Source organism: Podarcis pityusensis, assembly GCF_964106645.2.
Source record: "Podarcis pityusensis genome assembly, chromosome: 12".
Classification (NCBI taxonomy): Eukaryota; Metazoa; Chordata; class Lepidosauria; order Squamata; family Lacertidae; genus Podarcis; species Podarcis pityusensis.
Window position 1 is genome coordinate 16,146,437 of NC_138037.1, and position 26,033 is coordinate 16,172,469.

At 42.1% G+C, this 26,033-nt stretch overlaps 1 protein-coding gene across 4 annotated transcripts in view; it reads left to right on the forward strand.

The window, feature by feature from the left end:
• Window positions 1-26,033, forward strand: part of PFKP (phosphofructokinase, platelet) — a 60,684-nt gene that overhangs the window by 13,522 nt on the left and 21,129 nt on the right. For all 4 annotated transcript variants that reach the window (XM_080974037.1, XM_080974035.1, XM_080974036.1 and 1 more), the window contains exons 3-13: window positions 5,083-5,156; window positions 12,848-12,925; window positions 15,347-15,536; window positions 17,088-17,253; window positions 18,481-18,525; window positions 18,614-18,722; window positions 19,922-20,017; window positions 21,874-21,966; window positions 22,900-23,025; window positions 23,830-23,894; window positions 24,987-25,056. In XM_080974037.1, coding sequence (XP_080830163.1) covers window positions 5,083-5,156; window positions 12,848-12,925; window positions 15,347-15,536; window positions 17,088-17,253; window positions 18,481-18,525; window positions 18,614-18,722; window positions 19,922-20,017; window positions 21,874-21,966; window positions 22,900-23,025; window positions 23,830-23,894; window positions 24,987-25,056 — 1,112 coding nt within the window. The remainder of the gene's footprint in view (window positions 1-5,082; window positions 5,157-12,847; window positions 12,926-15,346; window positions 15,537-17,087; window positions 17,254-18,480; window positions 18,526-18,613; window positions 18,723-19,921; window positions 20,018-21,873; window positions 21,967-22,899; window positions 23,026-23,829; window positions 23,895-24,986; window positions 25,057-26,033) is intronic.

Below are 26,033 nucleotides of genomic sequence, written 5' to 3' on the forward strand. Positions count from 1 at the left end.
TAGCCGCTTTGAGACTCCTTAAAGGGAGTGAAAGGCGGGATATCAAATCCAAACTCTTCTTCTTCTTCTTCAGATTTTGGGGGATGGAGTAGGAACTGTGGCATTGGGGCAGAGGAGAGGAAGGGAAAGCCCCATACATGCTAGTGGAAGTCTGTTGTACAAGTGAGATCCTGCAAGTGGATATAATCCAGTACAGTGGTACCTCAGGTTACATATGCTTCCGGTTACATACGCTTCAGGTTATAGACTCCGCTAACCCAGAAATAGTGCTTCAGGTTAAGAACTTTGCTTCAGGATGAGAACAGAAATCGTGCTCCGGTGGCGCAGTGGCAGCAGGAGGCCCCATTAGCTCAAGTGGTGCTTCAGGTTAAGAACAGTTTCAGGTTAAGTACAGACCTCCAGAACGAATTAAGTACTTAACCTGAGGTACCACTGTACTATGGTGTGTCACGCTCTTGCATTATGCAATATGGGCAATCCTTTCTTTTGACTTTGGTGTGGGCTGATTATTGATAGATAATGAGCATCAATGAGCAATTGATTATTTTGAGCTGCTGAAATTTGAGTCGTCACCATCGATCAGGATAGAGGCTGAAACCGTTTTGTCTGAAATGGTTTGCATCAGAAGGGCTAGATATCAGCAGGTTTTAAATTTGGTTTGGAGAGAATTGATCTGGATTCTTGCGAATAGGGTGATACCGCTGAATTCAGCGCTGTATTTTCTCTTACACCCACACAGTGAGCACTCAGAATAAAGGCTGCACTTGACTTCCCTGGGGTTGGAGGCAACATGAAACTGCATAATCCAAGCTGTCTGGATAACAATCAGATCAGATTCAAATTACTGTAATTGTGGGTTCAGGAAGAGGACTAGGGAAGAATGCATTCACACTAGGCCAAAGACAACAAAGAACCCTGTGGTGTCTTCAAGACATTTGTTGTTATTGCATGAGCTTTCGTAGACTGAGGCCCAATTAGCTACTGTGGCAAAATTATCCTAAGACTTAATAATGTCATCTGCAACATCAGGGATTCTTTCACTTGTTCATTTTCCAGGGTGATTTGTGCTATGCTATCATCTGCTCACAAGGGATGCGGGTGGTGCTGTGGGTTAAGCCACAGAGCCTAGGACTTGCTGATCAGAAGGTCGGCGGTTCGAATCCCCACCCATGACGGGGTGAGCTCCCGTTGCTTGGTCCCTGCTCCTGCCAACCTAGCAGTTCGAAAGCACATCAGAGTGCAAGTAGATAAATAGGTACAGCTCCAGTGGGAAGGTAAACGGCGTTTCCATGCACTGCTCTGGTTCGCCAGAAGCAGCTTAGTCATGCTGGCCACATGACCCGGAAGCTGTACGCCAGCTCCCTCGGCCAATAAAGCGAGATGAGCGCCGCAACACCAGAGTTGGTCACGACTGGACGTAATGGTCAGGGGTCCCTTTACCTTTACCTATAATCTGCCCACACTGCCCTGCTTCATTCTGCATAGGCCAGACCAGTGTTTGAAACTCCCATTTTTCTAGACGCATTTTGTGACAGGGAATTTCATTAGCGTGAGCAGTTTCTGAACTCTGGGTGCAGTATGGCACCTAAGATTTCAGATGAAAACTGCAACGTCCCCACTTCCAGCTACTCTCTGAAACCCTCCTAAGAATATTATGGGGGTGGGCAGGGGAAGGACTAGACCATGTGAAAAATGAATATAATATTTTAGCTGCAGTTCATTCATTTTCAGCTTTGCATTCTTGTTATAAAAAAGTGTGCCTAGACATTCTGTTGTGGCGCCTATAACCTAGGATTAAGGTGCTATTTAGCTCCTGCTTTCACATCTCAGTTTCTAACACTGGGCCAGATAGGTCAGTCTCTATGCAAAACAATGAATGGACATCGATTTCAGAAATGACAGTATCTATAACCCAGTGGCAGAATGTTTTGGTGTCCCAAGACACTTTCTAACTGATCTTAATTCAGGCGGCTATTCTGCAATGAAGGAATCCACATGGAAGAATACAGCATGAAACAGCTGAAACACAATTTATCAAGAAGTTCAGTGCCATCACTTGTGGGTTAAATACAGACAAAGGATTTTTAACACACTACATGTGTTAATATTACCAATGCCTGGACATCTGTGCTATCTATAACTGTAGCTTGTGATTAGCTCCATGCCCAACTGCAGGTGTTAATTCACTCAGCAATGCTGAGGTTGATTGCATTATCACCAATCTGCTTCTGTAAAAGGTTAAAGGTGTGTTTATTTAACATACACTTAAATTCTAATTAACACTGACTTCAATCCATCTCATTGCAAGGTGAAAGCGAAAGGTGAAATGCATGAAGCAAAATCTTAGGTATACAAAGCAGAACATTGACAAAGTAGACTTAAGTTCATGAAAGCTTATGCTAGGGGTAGTTAGGATTTTGCCTTTCAGGTGTTGTTGGTACAGCAGTGCCTTGTGAATAGCACATTGGCTAACCCTGGCATATGCCATAAAATTTAGCTAGTTCTTAAGGTACCCCAATATTATTTTGTGAGTTTCTTGAGGGGGGTGACTGCAAGGCTTCCCCTCTGGAAATTTTTACTAGGTCATGATTTTCAAATCCAGATGTCAATAGTGGCTTGGGAGATGACCCTCCTAAGCTCTGATAACTATAAAGATCCAGAAACTCCTGAGGCGTATGCAACTCACGAATAAGTAACCTTGGTTCTGACTGTAGTCTCTGGCAAAGTGAGTATTTTCTGGCAAATTTCTCTGGAATTTTGATGAGGCTTTTGAAGCAGAACAATAGTCAGACAATTTCCCCTCTCTTCATTTAGCACTGAGAGTGCAAGGGGGCCGTTAACAAATACAAACACAAAGCTACCTTATAACGAGTCAGGTATTTCCAAATCTTGCTGACTAGAGATGCCTGGGGCTTCCTTCATGTGAGACACGAACTGTACAACTGAACTGTAATCCCACCAAAGGAGGCATATGCTGGCTGCTCCCCGATATATCTGTTTCAGGCCACATGTGGTTACTCCTCTCTGGTCAACTCACTGATTCTCAGTGGATTTTAGAATAATTGAATGTGTACTAGCTGTGCACTTGTGCTGAAGGCACAGAACCATGTGCTCCCCAGATTATGTGAGAGAATTGTTGCAAGAATAGTCTTGCCATGGCACAAGCTAAAGTTTAGATCTGCTCATACATGTCCAGTTGATCATGGCATTTAAATAGTCATAATTTTAGGGTTCTCTACATGTACCAAATGACTCAGGGAAGGGAGGCAACTGACTCATATCATACTTCTGTCTGCGTCAGTTTTTAGTGTGACTCTACCCCACATTCTCTGTGAACTTGTGCAATGGGCACTGTGTGCTGCTGGACATGCTGCCTTGCCAGGGCACAAGGGGCATTTGCCCTTCACAAGCTGGTATTGGATTCTTGAAGATCTATTTCCCGCTGTTGTGGGCCTGTGCTCCCAAACCATAAATGATCTTCAGTGCATAAGAACCCTTCAGGCAATTAAAATTACAGTTGAATGTTCAGGAAGGTGAATGGATAGCACGTTGCTGTCATACAGGCAGTCAGGCCATATTAATGTTCATCATCGGTGATGGGATTAGGTATTTGGGTCATCTTGTTCACTGGTTTGCGCAGCTGGTTCCAATGATGCCATTGGTGCATCTATGGAGCCTTGTGAGTGGGTCATCAAGTTGTTGGAAAAGGATGTTGATCCAGGGAAGAGGACAGGAAAATTTTTTCATTTGGGGCAGGGGGTTACAATTCTCTTTACAGACCCCTTTGTAAAAAAGCTTGGGAGCCACTAGCCTATGTTTGTCTTATGCTTTGTAAAACAAGAAGCTTTTAAAGTATTGAACCCTAGTTTGTGGAACAAGGATATAAGCAAGTAATTTATGGTAGCTTGCACAGCCTTTTTTTACTAATCAGTGAAACTTGCAAACAAAGAAAGCTCTTCTGAACCTAACAGGGTCTATACCATCCACACAGTAAGGATGGAGTTTGGAGTGGTGTTCTGGAATACTGCCAGACAGGAATACGTTTTCTTAAGATAACTGGGGTGGGGGTGGGGGATTTTGGTGTAGATTTTACAGTATGACCATTGCCACTAGCTCCGTCACCTACATCATTCCACTTCCCGATTTAGATCCCTTTGTGTTCCATTTACAAATTCCTTGATATGTATCCCTCATACCCAGTAGGGTAATTCTGCACTCGACCACTTAGAGATTACTGTGTGCTATACAGGGCAAATTAAAGCACATCACAGATATTGGAAATTCTTCATTGTGACATATTGCAATAGCTTTATACTGCCTTACACTTATCCTTCAATTTATCCTTAAAGGAAATTGCTGTTCTTGGAAATTTGCTGTCAGGACTACTCAAACCCAAATTCTGCAGAGCTCTGTGGTTCACAGTTGTGCCCTGGAGTTATTCAGCAAACACATGGTGACTTGTCACACCACACGCAGAACATTTTGCAGTTTACTGAAGAAAATGGGGCAATGCTGGAGGAGATCTAGCTATTTTGTTTGTATCTTGCCTTCCTCCATGGAGCTCAGGGTGAATGATGTACATGAAGAATTCAACTATTGGTTGAAATAGTTCAGGTGAGAGGTAGTAATTGGCTCAGGCTCATTCAATGAGTTTCATGGTCGAGTAGGGAATTGTCTCTCTTGTATCTCTGTCCATGCTGGCACTGTGCAGGCCCGACGGTGTGATGGTTTCCTGTTCGTTGTGATGGGTTTTTGGGACATCCTGGAATTTTGCATCAACAAATGTTCAACCATTCCTTGATGCCGTGTGAATTTAATGGGGAGACTGCACATTTCTACATGGGCTTCCTGTGCTGGTCAACTGCAGTGCATTGCTTCAAGCATTCATTAATCTCTCTATATATGGCAACAAAGCGTATAATTATAATACACAGTGTCCTTTCTCCAGACACAATCAGAATTAGTTTTGTAATATGCCTTTCATGCTAAAAATTACAGTTTGTTTATCGTTAAAGACACTTCAAGTTACTGCTTGTTTGGTAAAAATGTTAACCTTGCCTCTCTTTGCTTTCTCCTTTCCAGGTATGAATGCTGCAGTCCGTGCGGTAGTGCGTATGGGAATTTATGTTGAAGCAAAAGTATATTTTATCTATGAGGTTGGTGTTCACATTTGTTATATGTATGCCCCCACGGTCCATCTTTTGGTCTATGCAGAGAGAGAGAGAGAACACCCCTTTGGAAAGTGTGGAATGACAAGGAGAAAAGCAGGGACAAATTGGGAAATGCAGCCATTGTCTCTCAGCACTACATGCTTGACTGAAAGTATAGGAAACAAAAAAGTGTAGGGATCAGAAAAATACGGCGACATATAGAGGGAAAGTAAGGATTTCCCCCCTAATTTTATTCTCCTCCTCTGCTCCACACCTTTGCTCCCCGCCCCTTGATCCAATTAAGGAGGTCCACAGAATGGAAGCAGCCTTCTCTATGTGTGACACTTGCTCGATCTGAAGTCAGGAGTCTAAACTGGATGTGCATGTTGGTGCTGTCTGTCCATGCCGCACAAATTTATTTATTACTCTTCTTCATAATCTTATAAACTGCTTCACTGCCTGAAGCCACCAAAGTGGTTTACAGTGAGATAAAAATGAGATAAAGTACAAAAATAAGAGTTCCAAATGCAATGAAATAAGGTGTACAATTATTATTCCATTAATGACTGGGTCACAGCTCAGTGGAAGCCTTTTTTAATGAAAAGGTATCTCCTGTAGGTACCTAAATATCACGACACACAGCACCTGTCTAACTTGAAATGGTAACTGAGGGCTGGACCTGCAACACTAAAAGCCCAATTTCGAGTACAAACAAAACACCTCTGGGGCATGTGGTACTCTTTCTTGATCCTGCTCTGTTACTGGAGGCTGAGGTAGTCTCAGTGGCCAGAAACACCTTTTAGTAGCTGTTTAATAATATTTGGCCTCCCAGCCCATGTTTCTCACTTGGGATGTAATGACAACCACACAAATAATGGTTCTGCTCCCTACTCCCCACTGCAGCTCTCACCCTATGAAGGTTTTCTTCTAGTATGTTCTCACCCTGTGGGATGCACACCCCTTTCTTTCTCCTTTGTGACAGGACTTGTACATCCTCTGCTATGTCAGGCAACATATACCGTATTTTTTGCCCCATAGGGCGCACCTAGTTTTTTTTGGGGGGGGAATAAAGAAAAAAAATTATTTCCCCCCCCCCCCAGGCACTGGGCTGGGGCAGGGGAAGCCTGAGCTTCCCCCGACCCCAGCCCCCAGAACAGGCTGCTCTCCGCAAGCCTAGGGAGCCCGGCGGGAAGTCGTGCCGGGCTCCCAAGGGTTGCGGAGAGCTGCCGGAAGCCTGGGGCAAGCTCCACTGTGTCCCCAGGTTTTGGGCTGCAGGCTGCTGTCCGCAAGCCTTGGGAGCCCGGCGGGAACTCCCGCGGGCTCCCAAGGCTTGCGGATAGCTTCCTGAAGCCTGGAGAGCGAGAGGGGTCTGTGCGCACCGACCCCTCTCACTCTCCATGCTTCAGCGAAAGCCTGCATTCGCCCCATAGGACACACACACATTTCCCCTTCATTTTTGGAGGGGGGAAAGTGCGTCCTATAGGGCGAAAAATACTGAGCCCACAGCAAAAGTAACATCAATGAACAAACCTCACAGGTAAAGAACACCAGTAGCAGGGGGATGGCACTTCAGTGACAATCGGAAGTATTGGTGTCGCCCCTCTGAGGTGACCCACAAGTGCACCATAACATGGCTTAATTTAAAATAATAAGGGCTTCTCTCCACCAGTGAGAAACTTGGCCACAGCTTTTCTGGCTCAAACATCACTGCTGCCTATGCAGCTGACATTCAGGCAGCCCAACCAACACAAGGCTAGTGGTTTACGAGGCAGCAAGGAGGGCAGATGACAATATTTACCGCTCCGATGTGCCATGTAACCTTCTGGCAGCAAGAACAGATTTGCACTTGAGTGTGCATCCCTATGAACATGTGAATTTAGGTGTGCATTCAATCGAAAGCCATGTAATGTGGATTACTGACACCTGTGCAGCCCACAGTCCTTTCAACTTCAAGGGAAAAATCTCTTGTGATGTGGAAGGTAGACTTTGTTTTATTTTGTAAACTAACTTTGGTGATGGTGTCTATAGGAACTTAAGAGTAGAATATACATTGGAAAATTCCTCTCTGCCCAAGTTCATGAAGCTTGATTGCTGGCCCTAAGACTTCATTCTGCATATCCATCCAAGTTGTTTTTATAGTGGGTGGTATCCTTATTGTAGGACGTAATATATATTTGAATCTATGCATGCTGAACGTTCAGTGGACTTTTTCCAAAGCCATACAAAGAGCCTATTGTCCTTAAGTTTATAAGCTAATAAAGCATTCAGCTCTTGATAAAGTTGCATCTGAATTGATGTGATTGTAGAGATTCAAAGTGCATTAGGAAGTGTTTTTATACGGAAGAGTATTTTCTCCTGTCTGGCTCTTTGTCTTTGCTGGCCCATGCCTGTCTACTTCCGTAACTTGTGAGTCGAGGAACTGTAAAACATATGAATATGCAGGCAAGCGGAACTCGGTGCACCACAATCCTTTGTAGTATTGCCACAGCAACTAACCAAGTATTTGTGTGTCATGCCAGTGCTGGAAGTTCCTGTTTTACTGTAAAGTATTTTGCCACCTTGCTTGAAAGAAGCTTGGAAAGATGGTTGGAAAGATTTTTCTTTCCCTTATCTCTGCAAAAAGTTATCTCAAATCTGTCCTCTTATAGTGCCGGCTGAATTGGGGGCGGGGGTCACATTCTGAACTGAGCACTGGCTCTCCACAGAATCCCTGAGCTGAGGTTCAGGCAAAGGGCCTCTTAAGCCCCACAGGCCCCTCTGATGACCTACATTACATTTAGCATGAGATACATACTAAAGAAAGTCTCTCTAGCTGTTCACCCTGGAGGAGGGTGTTAAACAGCCCTTTGCCTGTCTCTCTGTTCAAGTGGCAAAAAGCAACTGATACATTTAACAGGAATATGGAGACTATACAGGTGGGCAGATCGAGTCACTAATGGTTTTTCCCTGGCATGATTCCATTGGCGTTCTGGATACAATCTTCCATTTCTGTATGCAATGCATTTGGAGTGCTGCCTTTTTTTTTTGTTCATGCAGAAAACTTATTCTATAATGGAAGTTATTTCAGGCCATTAACATTCTTTTAAGCAAATGTTTCAAAAAGACTCTTAAAACCACTTAGTAGCTAAAAGATACCAATTTCCTAAGTTTATGAAAAGATAAGCTTCATGGTAGAGCACCTGTTTTGCAGGCAGGAGTTCTCAGGTTCAGTTTCTGACATCTCTAGGTAAAGCTAGTCAGACAGCTAGATGCTGCCACTCCATGTAGCCTGTACTGTATAGATGTACCATTAGCTGACTTGGACAAGGCAGCATAATAGCTTCATATCTGTAATTAACCCAACTATGCTCTGGGACTATTTCCTCTTCAGTTCCAAAGGTCAAAGGAAAAACTTGGGAGGTAATAGCTAACTCCTGCTTGCTTCCAGTGTTTTGACCTTTGAAGGTGGGAAGGTTGGCAGATGTTTGATACCTTTTTTAAAGTTTAATTTGACTAATAGCACAGCTTACTCCAAAGTAAGTCTCACTGATTTCAGTGGGTCTTACTGCCTGCTACATAGAATTGCAGCCTATTTGTGTTTAGGATAATTGTACCCTGATTAGAGAGCCAAGTCGTGGAGTTCCAGGTCTTACACTGATGTGTTACAGAGTTGTAGTTCCTAGCATCTTTATTCTGCTTCTTTTTTTATCCCTTTTCCTCCCAGCGAGAGTTTTATTTGTTCAGTGAAGTAATTATGCGTTGAGGTCGTGGGGAAAAGTAGCCCCCATGTCAGCACTGCCACTGTTTTGTGTCAGCTGTGCATTCCAAGCTGCGATAACCTGGAAGTTGTGCTGACTGTAACTTAGCAAAGGCAGAAATGCAAACTGGCTGCGGACAAGTTGTGGGGTGGTTTGTCTTCAATATCCCTTTCTGTTTAAACACACAAGTGCCTATCAGAAAACTAACTTTTCTCTAAGTGTCCCCTGGAATGACGGAAGTGTTTGATGTGTAAACCTTTTGTATTAGTGATGATGAATAGACTGGAATCACATCTCGGCATAAAATAATCTAGTAAAAACACCTTGAACTATTTATTTTGATACCACTTTTCTTTTTTAAAAAAAATAATTTTTATTAACAGGCCAATCACATCACATTATCCAAATCACATTAGTTCCAAATTATACAGCCAAATTTTAATTTCTTGGGGGGGTACCCATACATCAAGCTCCGCACGAGTCCAAAACTACGAACGAGACCAAACATCACTTATATTACTGCTTTAATTAGACAGTTCTATCCAGTTCAGTCTAGATAGTCCTTTATTACTTTCTTTCTCTTCTTGTTGTTATCGTATATTCATTTCTTTGCAATCTCTGATAATTTTCACAAGCAGATTGAAAACAGGCATCCTCTGTGTGGGTTTTGTACTCTTCAAAGATCATATCACTCAGGGACAGCCTCTGTTCAATGCTTCCATAAAAAATTAATCTTCGGTCTGTCCTTTACTTTTCTCAGGCTTGCCAAATAAATCAAATTAATCAGGAGGCTCTGTCAGGTCAAGCTTGCGTTCCAACATTCCTTCTCTTTTGAACGATCCTGATTCTCCTCCCCCTGTCCTTCTTTCTCTGGCAAGCCTGTCTTGGCGAGACGCCATTTTTTAACGGCGCCGTAAAAATTTTCCTCTTTCTCACCGTTCACCAATCCTCTCTCCTGTTATAATCCATCCCACACAGTTCTTGAATTCCTGCTTGTGATTAATAAAAACGCAACGATCTTATTTCTATCTGGGGTGAAGGGTTATTAATATCACATCGTGCAAAGGGAAAAAAAAGTTTTTTTTCCTCCACCCCCCCTTCATTCCAAACATACAGTCTCCTAGTGGTGATTCACCAGAAGATTTACTTATCCATCCGTCACTCCCGGTCACAGAGATCCATAAATCAGCAGTCTTATCCTCGAACATTACTTGATGTATGTGCTTCAGCTTCATTCTCAATTATAATTCCGAGCTGAAGCTAACCAGCACGCGCTAATTGAAATCGGCGTCAGGAAGATCTGACTTCACTGATGGCTCGTGCCAAGTGTTCGGCACCCCCATCTCTCGGATCAGGGGGTGCATTGTGAACACCGCTGGCAAGGCAGCGCCCCCCCGTCTCCTGGGGGGGGGGAAGACTGCATACTTCCCATAGCAGCCCCTTAATTACCTCGTATGGGTCAGAGAGATGTTATTGTCGGCCATCTTCCAACGCGCCACCTGGTGGCCCCCTTTGATACCACTTTTCTGGTGAATCTTACAAATCTTACCCCCAAACCCCCAGAAAGTATTAAAAGTATAAGACAAAACAACTTTAATTTATTTTTGTTTTAACCTTCTGGTGGCTACATGCCAGCCAGCAGTGGGTGAGGATCCAGAGGAATGGAGTCATAGATGTGATCTTTGTAGGTAAAGGTAAAAAAAGATAAAGGACCCCTGGATGGTTAACTCCAGTCAAAGGCGACTATGGGGTTGCAGCACTAATCTAGCTTTCAGGCCGGTGTTTGTCCACAGACAGCTTTCTGTGTCATGTGGCCAGCATGACTAAACTGCTTCTGGTGCACTGAGGACCATGATGGAAGCCAGAGCGCACGGAAATGCCATTTACCTTCCCGCCGGAGTGGTACCTACTTATCTACTTGCACTGGTATGCTTTTGAACTGCTAGGTTGGCAGGAGCTGGGACAGAGCAACAGGAGCTCACCCCGTCACGGGAATCCAAACCACCAGCCTTCCAATCGGCAAGCCCAAGAGGCTCAGCTAGCAATGCTCCAGCCACATGAAAGCCAGAGGTTTCCACTCACACAGCCACATTCAGGCGAAAGCACTTCTTTAGAGCTCAGAGCAGGATTAGTAAGGGGTATGCCCTTGGAAGAATCTAGAGGACTACAATACAGTATTGCATTTACCCCCACCCCAGATTCCCCACCCTGTGGTAAGGTTTCGGGATCCAATGTTTATGAGGAGAAATTATAATTATTGCTCATTAATATGGATGAGCAGGTTATTGAGTGGCTAATAGTCTCTAGGTATAAATCAAGAGAAATTAGATATCTGGGAATTTGTCAGATTATGCCTTTCTTAAGCATAATATTTTTCAAGTATATGAGAAAGCAACATTAGATAAGAAAAAGTGGGCCACTTTAGCTCAGCATGTGTGTGTGTGTGTTGTGATATATTCAAGAAGAAAAGGATGCTGAATATATTTAGACTGCAGCAGTTAGCTTGTCCTAAATGAGAAGTTTAATACACTGCTTAACCTCACAATGGATCAGGATTTACTATAGAATAGATTTAATTCAAACACATTCAGCACCATCTATTATCTGGATAGAAGGGTGTTGGGGGAATAGAGGGAGAAGTTTATTTGCAATTCTGTCCCCCACCCCACCACCCACAAAAGTCTGGCCATTGGTTTTTCTTTTAAGAAGTGTGTGATATGAGATTCTGGTAACTAGAAAACCACAAATGCCTTCTAGCATTATAACCTTACCAGCTACAGTCTGTGAAATAATCTTTGCTTAAGAAGTGGCATGCAGCTGCTTCTAGAGACTTTGGGGGTGGTGCTGAAATGTAACAAATGGAAAATGTAGAAACTCTAGTGCATATTGTACCAACTTAAACATTAAAATGAAGGTACTCCCCATCCCAAACCTCAAAAATCAAAAGAGTGAGAAAATTGACCCTTCTCTTTTTTAGGAATAGGGATCAGAAATTCAGGACTACCCTGGGAGAACTGGAGTATTTGATGAGATGCAGTTTTGTTTTTTTGAATGCTTCATTAGCTGAAGAATGAATCATAGCCAACATCTCTTGAATGCATGGGTCTGCCACAAAGAGGTATTTGTTGTAGGTACCAGAATATAATCGGGCAAATCCAGTGCCATGGCACGTAGGCTGGGAAATTCCAAAGGATATGCTGAAAGGACAGAGATTTCCTCCGCTCCACTTCAGAAACCATCATGATCACAGCAGCTTCAATGGACGTTGTTGTTCTGGTGATTTGCCCTCTGTCTGCAATGGAGAGTAGCCATGGTTGCTGTAACATGCTTGTACTTGTAATTAGTGTCGAATTTTCTGTGTTTGTGTGTGAACGCCTTTGTCTCTATGCTTACTCTGTCTCTGTGAACACTGCAACATTCTCAGGTTTATCAGCTGTAAACTTGTTTTGATTTACATTACCTCAGCTGGAAGTACAGTCAAATTATGTAGGGAATGGATACGCAGTAAACATTAAGGCTTCCAACAAGCAATCAGCTCTTTTAAAAGAAAAAGCAACAATGTTTCAGAGAAAATTATAGATAAGAGATTTGTTCTGAAATGTGTATTCAGAGAAAGGGACAGGTAGCACTTAGGAGTTTTGCAGATTATAACAGTGCCCTAACACCGTATACATAAACCAGCCTTAGTGAATTTTTACACAAAAGGTTTAGCTACACTACAAATGTATAGTTCTTAACATGTTTATGCTCTCGTAGCTTCCCCCAAAGACTACATGTGTGTGGTTCTGCCGTTTTCCTACTCCTGCACCATTCTCGTTCTTTCCTATCCATCTTACTTGATCATAAACTTAGCTCAGTTTTATCATAAAAACCCTTTTATGTTACAACTGTATTTAATCCCCTCTTAAATGAGTGCTCTTTTTAATGTCAGGTTTCTATAATGTTTCTCTCTTGTCACAGGGTTACCAGGGCATGGTTGATGGAGGTGACAACATTGTTGAAGTCACATGGGAAAGTGTTTCAAGCATCCTCCAAGTGGTAGGTCCTGAATTAGGACTCATTTTCATGCAAGTGTGTTACTTTTCTAAAAACCATCCCTAAAGAGCTAATGAATAAAATGTTTTAGTAATTAAGCAAAATGCTTTGCACTAAACAGCTTTGTGTTTTGGTCCCAAGCCTGTTTATTTGAAAGTAAGTCTTAGATATACTTTCTTAGAATTTTTGCTTCTGTCACCATCCAATATTTTCAGTGCACAAATATCTGGGCAGCCTTATTGTCTCTCTTTTTTTTATGTTCAGGGAAGAGAAATGGAGCAGCATCCAAGCAGAAGGATGCCAGCAGAGCTCTCTTTGCTTTTTATTTCCCCCTCCTAGTATGAGTCAGTATAAAAAATGTTCCTATGTTCCCTTCAGGATTTAATAACTGTTTTGTGTTGGCTTGAGCTTGGCTCCTCTTGCAGGAAAATTCCCTGCCTGCCGTGACTTGCATCACGTATGGGTATGGTAGTGCCAAGAAATGTTTTCAGCGTAGATGAGCCCTGTACCACAGTAAATTGACACCGTTCTGAGAGCAAAATATGGACATAGCTTTAATTCTTTTTCCTGCATCAAAAAAGAGGAATTAATATTGCGTAATCAGCAACTAGCATGTTTTCAGCAAAGGAAATTACATAACACTTTTCTCTTATATTGACACTCTTCTAGTATGCAAAAAATACTTCTGACCGGTGGCAGAACTTCAGTCAAGGATAATAAATGTGATTTAAACCTTGACTGAAGAGATTTATGCTTTTGAACCATATACTATAAAACTAACGGAACAGATTATCTGTTTCATAAGATTCGGCTGAAACACTGATTCTTCCTGACTTTTAAATCTTGCACAGCAGCAGTTCTGAAGGTGTGGAGGAACAGAATACCAAGTCCAGATTGAAAAATTGATAAAGAAATGAAGGAAACTGTTGTGCAATGATAGCAGGAAAGCGAAAAAGAACCTGGCTGAAATGCTACTTTGTCCTATAGTCATGAGTAACAGTAATGTGTGTGTTACTTATTAAGGAATGTGTCATTAATGTAGTTTATTCCCCAGTAGCAATCACTTTATTATCACATCTGTTATCTATTACTCAAGTTTATATATAACTGACTACCAGCCATCATTTTTAGTCACCATCTGTACCAGACGACCATAAATGCTGTGCTTTGTGCGTAAGCCAAGTAAAGCGGATTAAAGTCCGTTAAATGTAAGATATTGGATCTTCTGGTCAATGTTGTACTTTCACACCTGCATCCTGCCCTTTCTTCGTGGAGTTCAGTGTAGCACGCAGGGGCTTATCCCATTTTATACTCACAACATTGACCCTAGTCTCTTCTTTTCTTGTTTCTTGCTCCCTCCCCCAAATATCCAACTGATCTGAAATGAAATGACCTCTGCAGAGAACCAACATACTGTTGCTGCTCTGTGTCGGATAAGCACTGCACATGGTGTAGGGAACCTTTCCGTATCAATGCTCTCTGTTTTTATTTTAGCCTGGATCTCAGGCACGAGAGGGAAGCAGCAACTGCTGACCTCCTCTCTCCCCATGCTCTCTACTGCCCTCAACATTTTACCAGCTGAGGCTTCCAGGACTGATCCTTCTTGTCTGGTGCCTGGCTGACTTATGAACAGGTTTGACAGGAAACCCACCCTTAGCTACACACCCCCTGTCACCTCCAGGCTTCCTGGCAAGAGAGGAAGCGTCTCTCTTGTTACGGCAATTGAGTCAACTCTCCCTGCCACCTTGCTTTTCCTCTCTGCCATCCTCAGTTTAAGGTTCCCTGCTAATAAAGGCATTGCTATGGCAAGGAGCACTATCGGGTTGTAAAGGTGACCTTTTGTCTCATCATTGGTGTTGTTGTTTGACCTCTAATAATGAATTTTGTCCCTAGAATAAAAGGAATAGTTTGGAACCAGTGAGCTACAAAATAAGCGCAATAGCTTAAAATCATTTTCAATCCTCCAAGGACAAGGAAATGTATATGTGTTGCATATTTCTTTAACCAAGTAGTGTTTACATCTGACAACAGACGTAGGAAATGTACACAGACTATATCAGGGGTCAGCAAACTTTTTCAGCAGGGGGCCGGTCCACTGTCCCTCAGTCCTTGTGGGGTCCGGACTATATTTTTTGGGGGGGAAATGAACGAATTCCTGTGCCCCACAAATAACCCAGAGATGCATTTAAATAAAAGGGCACATTCTACTCATGTAAAAACACGCTGATTCCTGGACTGTCCACGGGCCAGATTTAGAAGGTGATTGGACCGGATCCGGCCCCTGGGCCTTAGGTGGCCTGCCCATGGACTATATACTCCATCATACTTCTGCCAGCACCAGCTTCTGCATTAGTGTTTATAGCAATGGAAGTAACATCTGGAGAGCTTGTTCCCTCAACCAGATTCTTCTCTTTTCTCTTGAAGGGAGGAACGGTCATTGGCAGTGCCCGCTGCAAAGCTTTTCGGACCCGGGAGGGCCGCTTGAAGGCAGCTTGCAACCTGGTGAAGTGTGGCATCACTAACCTTTGTGTGATTGGTGGGGACGGCAGCTTAACAGGGGCTAATCTTTTCCGTGAGGAGTGGAATGGCCTTTTAGAGGAACTGGCACAAAATGGTAAGTCATGCTTAATCTTGTGGGGCATTAAGCTCCTCACGTTCTGTGTTATTTATTTTAGTATTTTAAAATTGCAAACCACCTTTGGTACATCAGCAGAAAAGTGCTGCATAAGTGCAAGGAAACATATTTGTTGTGCTGTACAAGCGCTTACGTTGTTAGTTTATTGTATAAGATTTATATCCCTCCCTACATCACCATGATCTCAGAGCATTTTGCAATTAAATAAAAACCAAGTAGAATATACTTTAAAGTGCAACCTTCTCCCTTCTGTTAAATATATCTGTCAGATTAGACATGCACCGACAAATATCACTCAGACACATGACAGTCCGTTTAATAAACCCTTTGTGGAATAGCAGAGTCTTCAGCTGTTGTTATAATATAACCAAGGTTAGTGCTGGTCAAAGCTTGGAGGAGAGAGTATTCCATACCTGGGGAGCATTTACACTAGGATTGCAAGTGGATACAGAGGTGGAGGTGCTTGGATTGAGGTACTAGTGTTACACAACAATGCAGTTTGTCACTTATTTCCTTACTGATTCCAAGAAGGCATCTGAGAGACAAACTGTACCTAGACGGTTCTGTTCTCCCACTTGCCTCTGTCACAGAATTAGGCTCTTAATCCTAGCTTTTGCCCTTAAAAGCCAGTATTGATAGCCACTGCCGTGTAGTTTTATCCCTGGTTGAGAGTGCGTAGCACTGAGGTAACATCTTATTTCGCAGTAGAGGAGCTATAATGGCCCTTGATACAATTAACTGGTTTTGTGAAACTCTTAATAACAAATAAAGAGCATATGGCTGCTTTGAAAATGGCCAGCATTTGTAATACATGGATGACAAATGAGAATCTCAGTCACTATTTCAGGCTGGCCAGCTACTGTATTCTGCAATGGGTGCTCTCTTGTCCAGCAAGTGCTCTGGGGAACAGAAGTGTATTTTGCCTCTCAAGCAGTACTCAGTTTGGTCAAACTCTGAAGCACAGTTAGTGACATCTGGCAATCATATTTTCACACCACAAAACCTAAAGGGATAAAGAGTTTTAAACCTAAAAATTTCAATGTGAGCTCTCCTCTGTGAAAACAATTGCTTTTTCTTTGGAGTGAAACTCTGAACAAGCATTCTACCCTTCTAAACATTACTTAGGGGGGGAAAGTGGCTCTGAGGCCACCAGTTGGACCACCTTGTGTTGTATTGAGCACAACTGATTACATTTAAAGGTTAATAGTTGTTGTTGTTTTTGTCTATTCATACAAGCACAGTCTTATCAAAACTTCAGTTCCATGACCCCAATAAAGTGAGGACATCTTTGGTCTCCTAGCCCACTCCCCATTCTTTCCCAATAACTGATGGCAGAAATAAAACTCCCATTCACTGGTGAAGCTTCATGCAGCATTAATTCACTTAATCCTTTCTTCACGAAGAGCATTTTCTTGCCTCTTACACACGCCAAGCCAATAAATGCTAAAGCTACATTGGTTTACATTCACTGGAGGGGTGTGGTGTTTGTCAGACATTTCTGGATCTATTTTTCTCCTGCTTTTTTGCCAGGTGAGATTGAAAAAGGGGCTATCAAGAAGTACGCTTACCTCAACATTGTGGGAATGGTTGGCTCCATCGACAATGACTTCTGTGGTACCGATATGACCATTGGCACTGACTCTGCCTTGCACAGAATCATTGAAGTTGTGGATGCCATTATGACCACTGCTCAAAGGTACTTTGAACTCAGGATGTGAAATTTTAAGATGGCCACTTGGGCAATGGCTAAGAGTATTTAGCAGTATTAAAGTGCACTGAAGTTGTATTAATTTCATCCTTTTGCCAAAGACGGAAGGGTGGTTATGTGCACACGGAAAACCTGCCTGCGTTGCAATTTATGACAAAGAGAGGAGCTAGATGAGAATCCAAATATGGATGTCAAAAATGGCATCTCTATCTTTCTTTCCTGTAATGTGTATTTGTGGAAAGATGTGGCAGTCTTTGACTGCACCCACTATTATTTTTTACCCTGTCACCACTGGCATGCGCAGAATGCTGCCCTCAGGACAAAAAGGGGTTATCACTCTCAGTTTAAACTAACTGGAGCTCCCAGTTCTGATGGATTGAGGAACTGCTTAGTTTAAACTAGGAAGCACATATCTCTAATCTCCTCACAGCAGTTCCAGAGGAGGAGCAGGGAGCAAGAGAGGTCAAGGCTTACAGTTACTCATTCACACAATGCTAAAACACAGATTGGCGTTGCATTCAAACTTTTGACCGTAGTCTGCTTAAATACTATTGAAATCAATGGAATTTAAGCAGCTTCTGTGGAGGCTTGCAGCCTTCCGCATTGTGCAGCCAGAGGAAAATGGAGCTCTGGAAGGCATTTCTGGATTCCTGGGAATGGCAGCTGAGTCCTGTCACCACTTGGGCTGGTATTTATCACATCATCAGACACATGCAGTGGTATGAAAACTGCATGTGGAGGTCAAAAGAGGGGGAAAGCCCATCTTGCATAGATCAGGGGCTTTTAAGTTAGGCTTTACTTTAATATTGCTTTTTTGTATGTAGTTTAGTTCTGTGAACAAATGGGGGGATTGAGATTTGATTGTTAGGACTTGCCTAGTTTTGCAGTTTTTCAAATAGTAGCCATCACTGAAAGGCAGTTAAGATCTGAGGAATAACCTGTACACTCTCTTAAATGGCATGACTTCATTAAATTTAGTGTGACACAGTGGTCTGCACAGTGGGGTGGAATAATAATGCAAAGAATAATGGCACATGATAGTATGCTGCAAATCAGAAAGTTAAGAAGTGCCTGGGGGAAGATGGAAAACGCAAGCACAAATGTAGTTTCTGCAGTGCCAAACAACTGTCTTGTCTTCTTTCTGTGCATTTGTGCATATCACTTCATACTTCAATGCTGTTATGACACTATTAATATTTATTGTAATTGTTACAGCCATCAGAGGACCTTTGTCCTGGAGGTGATGGGGAGACACTGTGGGTACGTATGTCTGCCAACACCACATTTAGTTAAAATTGCCGAAATATATAGTTCACGTTCTCATTTGGATTTTCTGATTTTGTTCTAGGTACCTAGCTCTTGTTAGTGCCTTAGCCTGTGGTGCAGATTATGTCTTTATTCCTGAATATCCACCTGAGGAAGGATGGGAAGATCATATGTGTTCTAGGCTTTCTGAGGTAATTATTTTCTGCAGTGGCTTTCAAACTGTGTCCTGGGATCTCTTAGTCTTCTTTGAAAGCTTACGAGGTTCCTCAATGAAAAGATCAGGGATGGCCAGAAAGCTTTCAATCCCGCAGTGTCCTAGGTAGAGCCAAAATGGAATAAGTGTTCCACAGCATTGTTTTCCTACTGTGAAATTGTCCTCCTTTTTCATCATCTTTCCATTTCAACCTAGTAAAGACCCCCCCCCCCACCCATGGGGCAGTGTAGAGGGAAGGCACATCTAAGCTGTCTCAAAACATTTTGGCACCTGAGGTGAACCACAAAATGGTGTCCCCTTCCCTGCCAGGGAAGAAGGGGTGGGTGAAAAACTACATCAGGAACCGGGGGGGGGGGGTAAATATCTACATTGGAATCTGCTGCCCCTGTGGATCCTGCCACCAAGGCAGTCACCTTGCCTCATGGGTGGGCCGGCCCTGTCTATGACACATGTTCAGGTAGCAAGCATCCCCTTGCCAGCAGGTACCTGGCATTTAGGTGTGCAATGACAGCACTGTCTTGTGAACTGCTTTGTCGTCCACCTGACTCTTATCTTTGGTGCTAATGTACAGAATGAAAGGTATTGCTAGTGTTGAGGATTTAGACCTGATCGGCTATAATCAGGGGTCAGCAAAATTTTTCAGCAGGGGGCCGGTCCACTGTCCCTCAGACCTTGTGGGGGGCCGGACTATATTTTGGGGGGAAAAATATGAACGAATTCCTGTGCCCCACAAATAACCCAGAGATGCATTTTAAATAAAAGGACACATTCTACTCATGTAAAAACATGCTGATTCCCAGACCGTCTGCGGGCCAGATTTAGAAGGCGATTGGGCCAGATCTGGCCCCCGGGCCTTAGTTTGCCTACCCATGGGCTATATGATGATGCTACTGTTGCAAGGAGGAAGGGTTATTTGCCAACAAGGCAATCCACAGCTGCTGGGGTTGCCAGCAGTAATGAGGTGGTAAAAATGTGTTAGGAGGCATTATTTTTATCCTGGTTTAGCAAGGTCTGTGGGGTGATTAATGTTCATTTTCAAAATGGTAACAACACATTAAGTAGTTGTAACAGTCTGAGAAGCTTTCAAGGTACAGCCCAGCTTTGAACTTCAGCTATTTGCTGTGGTCTCAGACCATGAGGCAGATTTAATGGCTTTTCTGCATTTTTTTACCCTAGAACCGTGCACGAAAGAAAAGGCTGAATATCATAATTGTAGCAGAAGGTGCCATTGATTGCCACAATCAGCCTATAACTTCAGAGCAAGTTAAGGATGTAAGTATCAAGCTGCCAATCAAATATTCTACCAAGGATATACGTAACTGAATGCTTCTCTTCCACATAGTGTAAAGTGTGTATCATTTCTCTATTAACATAATTAGCCTTTCTTTATATGGTTGATTGCATTTTAATCATTTCAGGCGTTACAATAAGTATTATATCTGTGTCCTTTAGTAGTAATGTAATCTTAGTAATTATGATTATAACCTAGCTGCTGCCTTTTAAAAGGCATAAAGCAAACACAAATACAAATGAGTATACTATGTTATTTGAGTATTTTGTAGGACCTGGTCAAAACATTCAAAACAAGGAGGATGCCTTCAGTTCTCAGTGCTGAACTGATTTTTGTTATCAAATTATATCCATTATATGAACTAAGTTTGGCACTTATCAACTTGGCTACAATCCCGGCAATTTGAGCCTGCTCTATCATCAAGGCTTCTCAGAACAAACTGTTACACTGTTCAGCCAGACAGTGACCCAGAAGTGCTATAAAAGGGAAGAAAAATCTTCACTTTAATGTGGATTGGAAAATAGTTCCAAGATGAGTAAGATGCTGCTGCACAAACCACAAGGAGGCCATAACATACCTTGACATAGTATGGATTTCTTCTGTGTTTGCAAGTGGGGGTGGGGTTGAACACACAGCCTTTCAAAATTGTGTGGTCATTCCCTGCTGCATACGCTTTACCTTTCCTTCTGCCGCCAACACATTTATACTTGTAAAAATTCTTTTAAACCACCTCTGACTCAGATGTAGAGCCTGGACTGTTTGGACTTTGCTTTCTGTCACCTTAGCACACTGCAAACTTTCAAGTGCTTTGTGTGGTTCCTTATCCCTTATCCCTTCTCCACTTCCTCACAATGTATAAAAGGGAATGCCAAACAGGGAGATCCCACAGTAGTTCAGATAAAAGATCTCTCTCTAACCCCATATACCAAAACCCCTTTCTGTATCACTTTCTGCATCCTGGGTTAAAAGAGATCTTGCATTCAGGCTTTCACTTCTGTACCTCAAGGCCTTGTCCCAAAGTTACCATGCATGGAGGTAGGTGAAGGATTAATGCCCAAACAGTCCCACTAAGATGTCCAGTCAAAGTCTGCAGTTACAGGGTCACCCGTTGTCAGGTTGTAATTTTTAATCTTGATTGGAAAGAGGCCAGATTCTCCAGGAATCTTGCCCCACAAACAGAGCAGACTATTCCAGTCCATATTCCAGTTCAGAAAGAAAAGTTTTCACAGATCTGGAGTTAGGAGAGTACAGACTTGATTGTAACAAGGAATAGGACATGACTGGGTTTTTTCCTTGCTATTACTCCTCTGTATATAATTGTAGATATTTTTACCTCAGCCTTGGAAGATACATCAAAAGTTATTATTTTGTTAGTGTAATATTTGCGCACTAGAGTTAAGTAATTCCAAAATGTTCTACTTTAATTATTATAGGGAACAGTTTTTCAGGATGAAGCTAAACAATAGTTTTTCAAAGACTTGAAGTGGGAGTAGTGGTGACATTGTTGCCAGTGCTGTACACGTTTTTAAAAAATTATTCTGCTGTTGCTTCTAGTCAAACTGGTTCTGAAATCTTGCCACCTTCACTTTTTAAAAATACTTGCTTACATAGGGATCAATTTTGCTTGCCTTAAGGTTAAAGGGATTTGAGAGCATTGCTCCATCACTATTAAAGAATCCTAACTCTTCATAATCTTTGTATTGTATGCATTCTTAAAGTTTAAAGCTAGGATTTCCACCTACTGTTCAGGCACAATAGTACCCCAGTGTGTTTCTGCAGCTGTTACAGCTCATAATCCTGTTATCGTCTTTAACTTGACACTTTGTCTTTTTTGCAGCTTGTGGTGCAGCGACTAGGGTATGACACTCGGGTGACTATCCTTGGCCATGTGCAAAGGGGAGGCACTCCCTCTGCATTTGATAGGATTTTGGTAAGTAGATGCAGGCAGCCTGTGTGTTCAGCCCCTCTGTTTAGGGTGTGACATAGTTCCTTGTCCTCATTCAGATTGTAGAACAGTCACAAATGCCACTGGCTTTCTAGTATATGGGGTAGTGAGAAGAAGGTCATACATAAATGAGCAAGTCATGGATTAAAAATTGTACTCAGCCATTATGTTCTCTGGATTTTGGACAATAAGTATCTCTCAGGATAAAATGAGGTAGAACCATGTATGTCACCCTGACCAAGGAGGACTAGGTAATTCTGTAATACACATACAGCATCTAACATTGAAATCAGTTTTCTGTCTGTCTCATAATTTCCCGTTGCGACATTCCATCAAAATGGCTGGTCCAGAGGAAATGAAGCCATAGCATATGAGGTCTGCATCTGACAGCCCTTAGCATGGAGTTAGCCTTCTGAAGGGTGCTATCTGACCACTGCTCATTGTCTTCTCCATAGGAAAAAGGGGAGAATGGATAAGCAATATTTGTGGCAGTGGGGATTGGACTTCTTTTTGCTCTATTTCCTGCAAGATTTGACCTTCCAACACAATGAGTTGCTGATCAGGGAATAGCATTGGAACTTCCAAGGACGTATATAGGTGCTTAGCAAAATGGAAGTAGAGGCCATATAAAGAAGGAGACTCTTGATCACCTATGGAATTATGTACATGATTTAGGGGCTCTTTGCTTTCTCATCTGTTCTGCAATAGATTTTAAAGCAACCTGTGGTCATTTGTTCTTATAGTATTGTAATAATTATCCCTCCCTATTTCTAATTCTGCAAAACTGTTCTATACAAAGAACATTCTGTAGATGCTTGTTGGCATGTATCAAAGTCGGCATAGCCTTCATGAAAAATGTTCACATATGGTTAAAGGTTTCTTACAGATTTCTTATGGTTTTTTTTTATTCATTTTCAGGCAAGTCGCATGGGTGTGGAGGCTGTCCTTGCCCTTCTAGAGGGCACACCTGAAACTCCTGCTTGTGTGGTCTCCTTGTCTGGAAACCAAGCTGTCCGCCTGCCTTTAATGGAGTGTGTGCAGATGGTGAGTTGCTGAAAAGAAGCAGTTGTGTTTGTTCATTGACACTCTCTTGTTGGTTAGCCATCAATAGTTGGTTGTTACTTGGAGCCTGGAAAGATGTGAGCAGAACTCTTATCCACGTTGGGCACAATGAACTCCAGTCATTCCTTCAGTGACAGTAACTGGGCTATTTGTTGCTGCCCCATGAATCTTGACAGCAAACAGCACTGCTTACCTTTTGTAATGCAGATGCCTTTAACATAGTAGCTGCACATTTATATTCACAATGAGTCTCTTGCTATCTAAACTCTCATTTCTTGTGGCTAGTTTAGTTTAGTGACTACACAGTAACACCCACATACCATAATACACATACATACCAATGAGCTGCATGCTGAGATTATTCTGGTTTCCCAAAACCTTCGCAATAATGTTCAATTGAGGCATTCTGTATGTTGCAGTCTTATAATGCATGATTTGAGACCATGAACCTAATAAAATATAGTCCTTTCCTGTTTATTTCTGATTTTAAAATTTATGCTTTAGCTTTCCCAGGCATTGAAGTAACATTGGCTGAAGTGCTGGGCTGGTTAAGAGTCCAATTATATACATGTCTACTGAGACACCAGTCCCACTGAACTCAATGGGGCTTATTTCTAAGTAGACAGATTGCATTATAAATCCCACTGAAATAATTTGGATTTACTAACCTGAGCAAGGCTATAGCGATTGTCACCATTCAGATCTACTTCATAGCCTTCTAGCATTGTGATAGATAATATCATTTTCTAATAAATGATGACCTTTTTTCTTCTTTATTTCAAAAAGACCCAAGATGTACAGAAAGCCATGGACGGAAAAAGATTCAGTGACGCTGTGCAACTTCGTGGAAGGTACTCCTCTGTTGTTTATTTCTCTGCTGGCAACAATAACTTTTCCAATAAATCATAGCTAATTGTGTTAAGGCAGGCATAGGCAAACTCAGCCCTCCAGGTGTTTTGGGACTACAACTCCCATCATCCCTAGCTAGCAGGACCAGTGGTCAGAGATGATGGGAGTTGTAGTCCCAAAACATCTGGAGGGCCGAGTTTGCCTATGCCTGTGTTAAGGGATTATTTTTCACGGCTAAGGAACAGGGGGAATAGATTCTTTTACTCTAGTTTCTAGTGTACACATTTTAACCCCCCAAACCCTCCAAAGTTATATAACTATTCTAGGCCAATTCTATACCAGAAAAGGAATTCTACCAGTATTATCTCTGCAGAATTTAAAATGCCATTTCATCAGAAATGGTGCTTGCATTGCTTTTCACAGTTCATAGAGCACATAATATTGAATGCTAAGTGGGTATCAGTTGTGGAGTTGCACAGGGAGGAGCAAATGTAATTTCTGAAAGATTCCCTCAAATGGCAAATCATAAGTGGTCATTTGCCTGTCTTAAATGTATATGAGACATTTGTTGTTGTTGGCATCTGTCTATCTCAAGAGACATGGGAGTGCGCCTCTGGAGGTGAAATCAAACCGTTGAAAGCAGAGTGAAGATATTTCCCATTCAGTCCTCTCCAAAATAAAACAAGTTGCACGAGGGAAAATCATTCACATTCCATGATTTGTATCCAATGAAGTTGAAGGGCTGATAATGGAAAGCACTGGTGGAAATGGAGGAGTCTACCAGCCTAGCCGGGAAGCGGGGAATTTTTCACCAGTTCCCCCTTCCACCTTCAGTCCCCTAAACCACATCTCACATTGTTCCATTGGTTCCCAAGCCAACTAGAAGCGGAATTGGTGACTCTGTCAGCAGAGCGACACCAATGGCTACAACCTATGTCTCAAATACAATCTACCAAGTAACAAGTAAAGATATATAGTTACTAAATGCTCTGAGTGACACTTTAGGATAGAAAAATACATCTCGGTATTCTCTAACATTGTGAAATAGCTTTATTATTCAGACAACAGTGTGAAAATATCGTTTTCTGTTGCAGGAGTTTTGAGAACAACTTGAATACTTACAAGCTGCTGTCTACCAAAAGGACAGCTGCTGACCTTCCCAAGGTACTTCTTAGATAGTTGTCAAGTTGTCTGGTTAATTCCTCATTCCTTTGTCCTTAGGGTGGCCAATTAAGTGCATCACCAATAAAGGGCATGCCAATCTGCATAAAAATTGAAAATGCTGATGTATATGAATTTAAAAATAGTTGCTACAGTTTAAATAGAAACACCATCCTGCCATTGTGGGGAAGACCTTTCTCCTTACTCAGCTTGCTGTCCCAATAGCTAATAAATGGATGGCTTACAGCAAACATGCCAATCTGTAGATTGGCCCTTCCTCTTCCTCCTTATGGTTCTTTATACTTTTCTTGCTTTTCAACTGCTTTCAAATAGAGGACTGTCCTCTGTGTAGTAGAAGATGCTACGTGTTTTGTTGAGAAAGCATCTAAACACACACAGCAGGTTGTTCAGAATTTTGAAAACGGTCTCCATGGAAACATCTGTGGACTATGGACTTGTATATTGAGTTGAAGCCTGGCAGGCAGTGATCTAAATTTTGCTAATACAGCATTTTGTAAACAGTCTAAATTTTGTAAACATTGCCATGTCTATTTCCTTGTTTAAACTCCCAAAATACAATTTTTCCTGAAAGGTCTAGGCCTCTCTCAGGTAACCAATTCCATGTCTAGTTGTGAAATTCAAAGGTGTACCTAACGAGAGGTACTGAATGCATCTATATACCGCAAGCTGTGTTACAGTGGTCTACCAGCTAGTCAGCTGAACAGTTATTTTAAAACAAGGTTTTTTGCCCAGTGCTAATGTATGTCGGGAGAAATGTACATACTGGTTTTGCAAAATGGCACAATAAGTGGGAAATATCTGCAGCTACAGTTTTACTTTTAAATCTTTCTGTTTTCTTTAACAGGATGATATTTCATGTAGCGTATGTAAAAAATAAACAAAGTGACTAACCTTAGCAAGGTCTTTTGCTTGCTAGGTTGGCAGGCTCTATTATTTTTGCATGGCAATGGGATTTGATA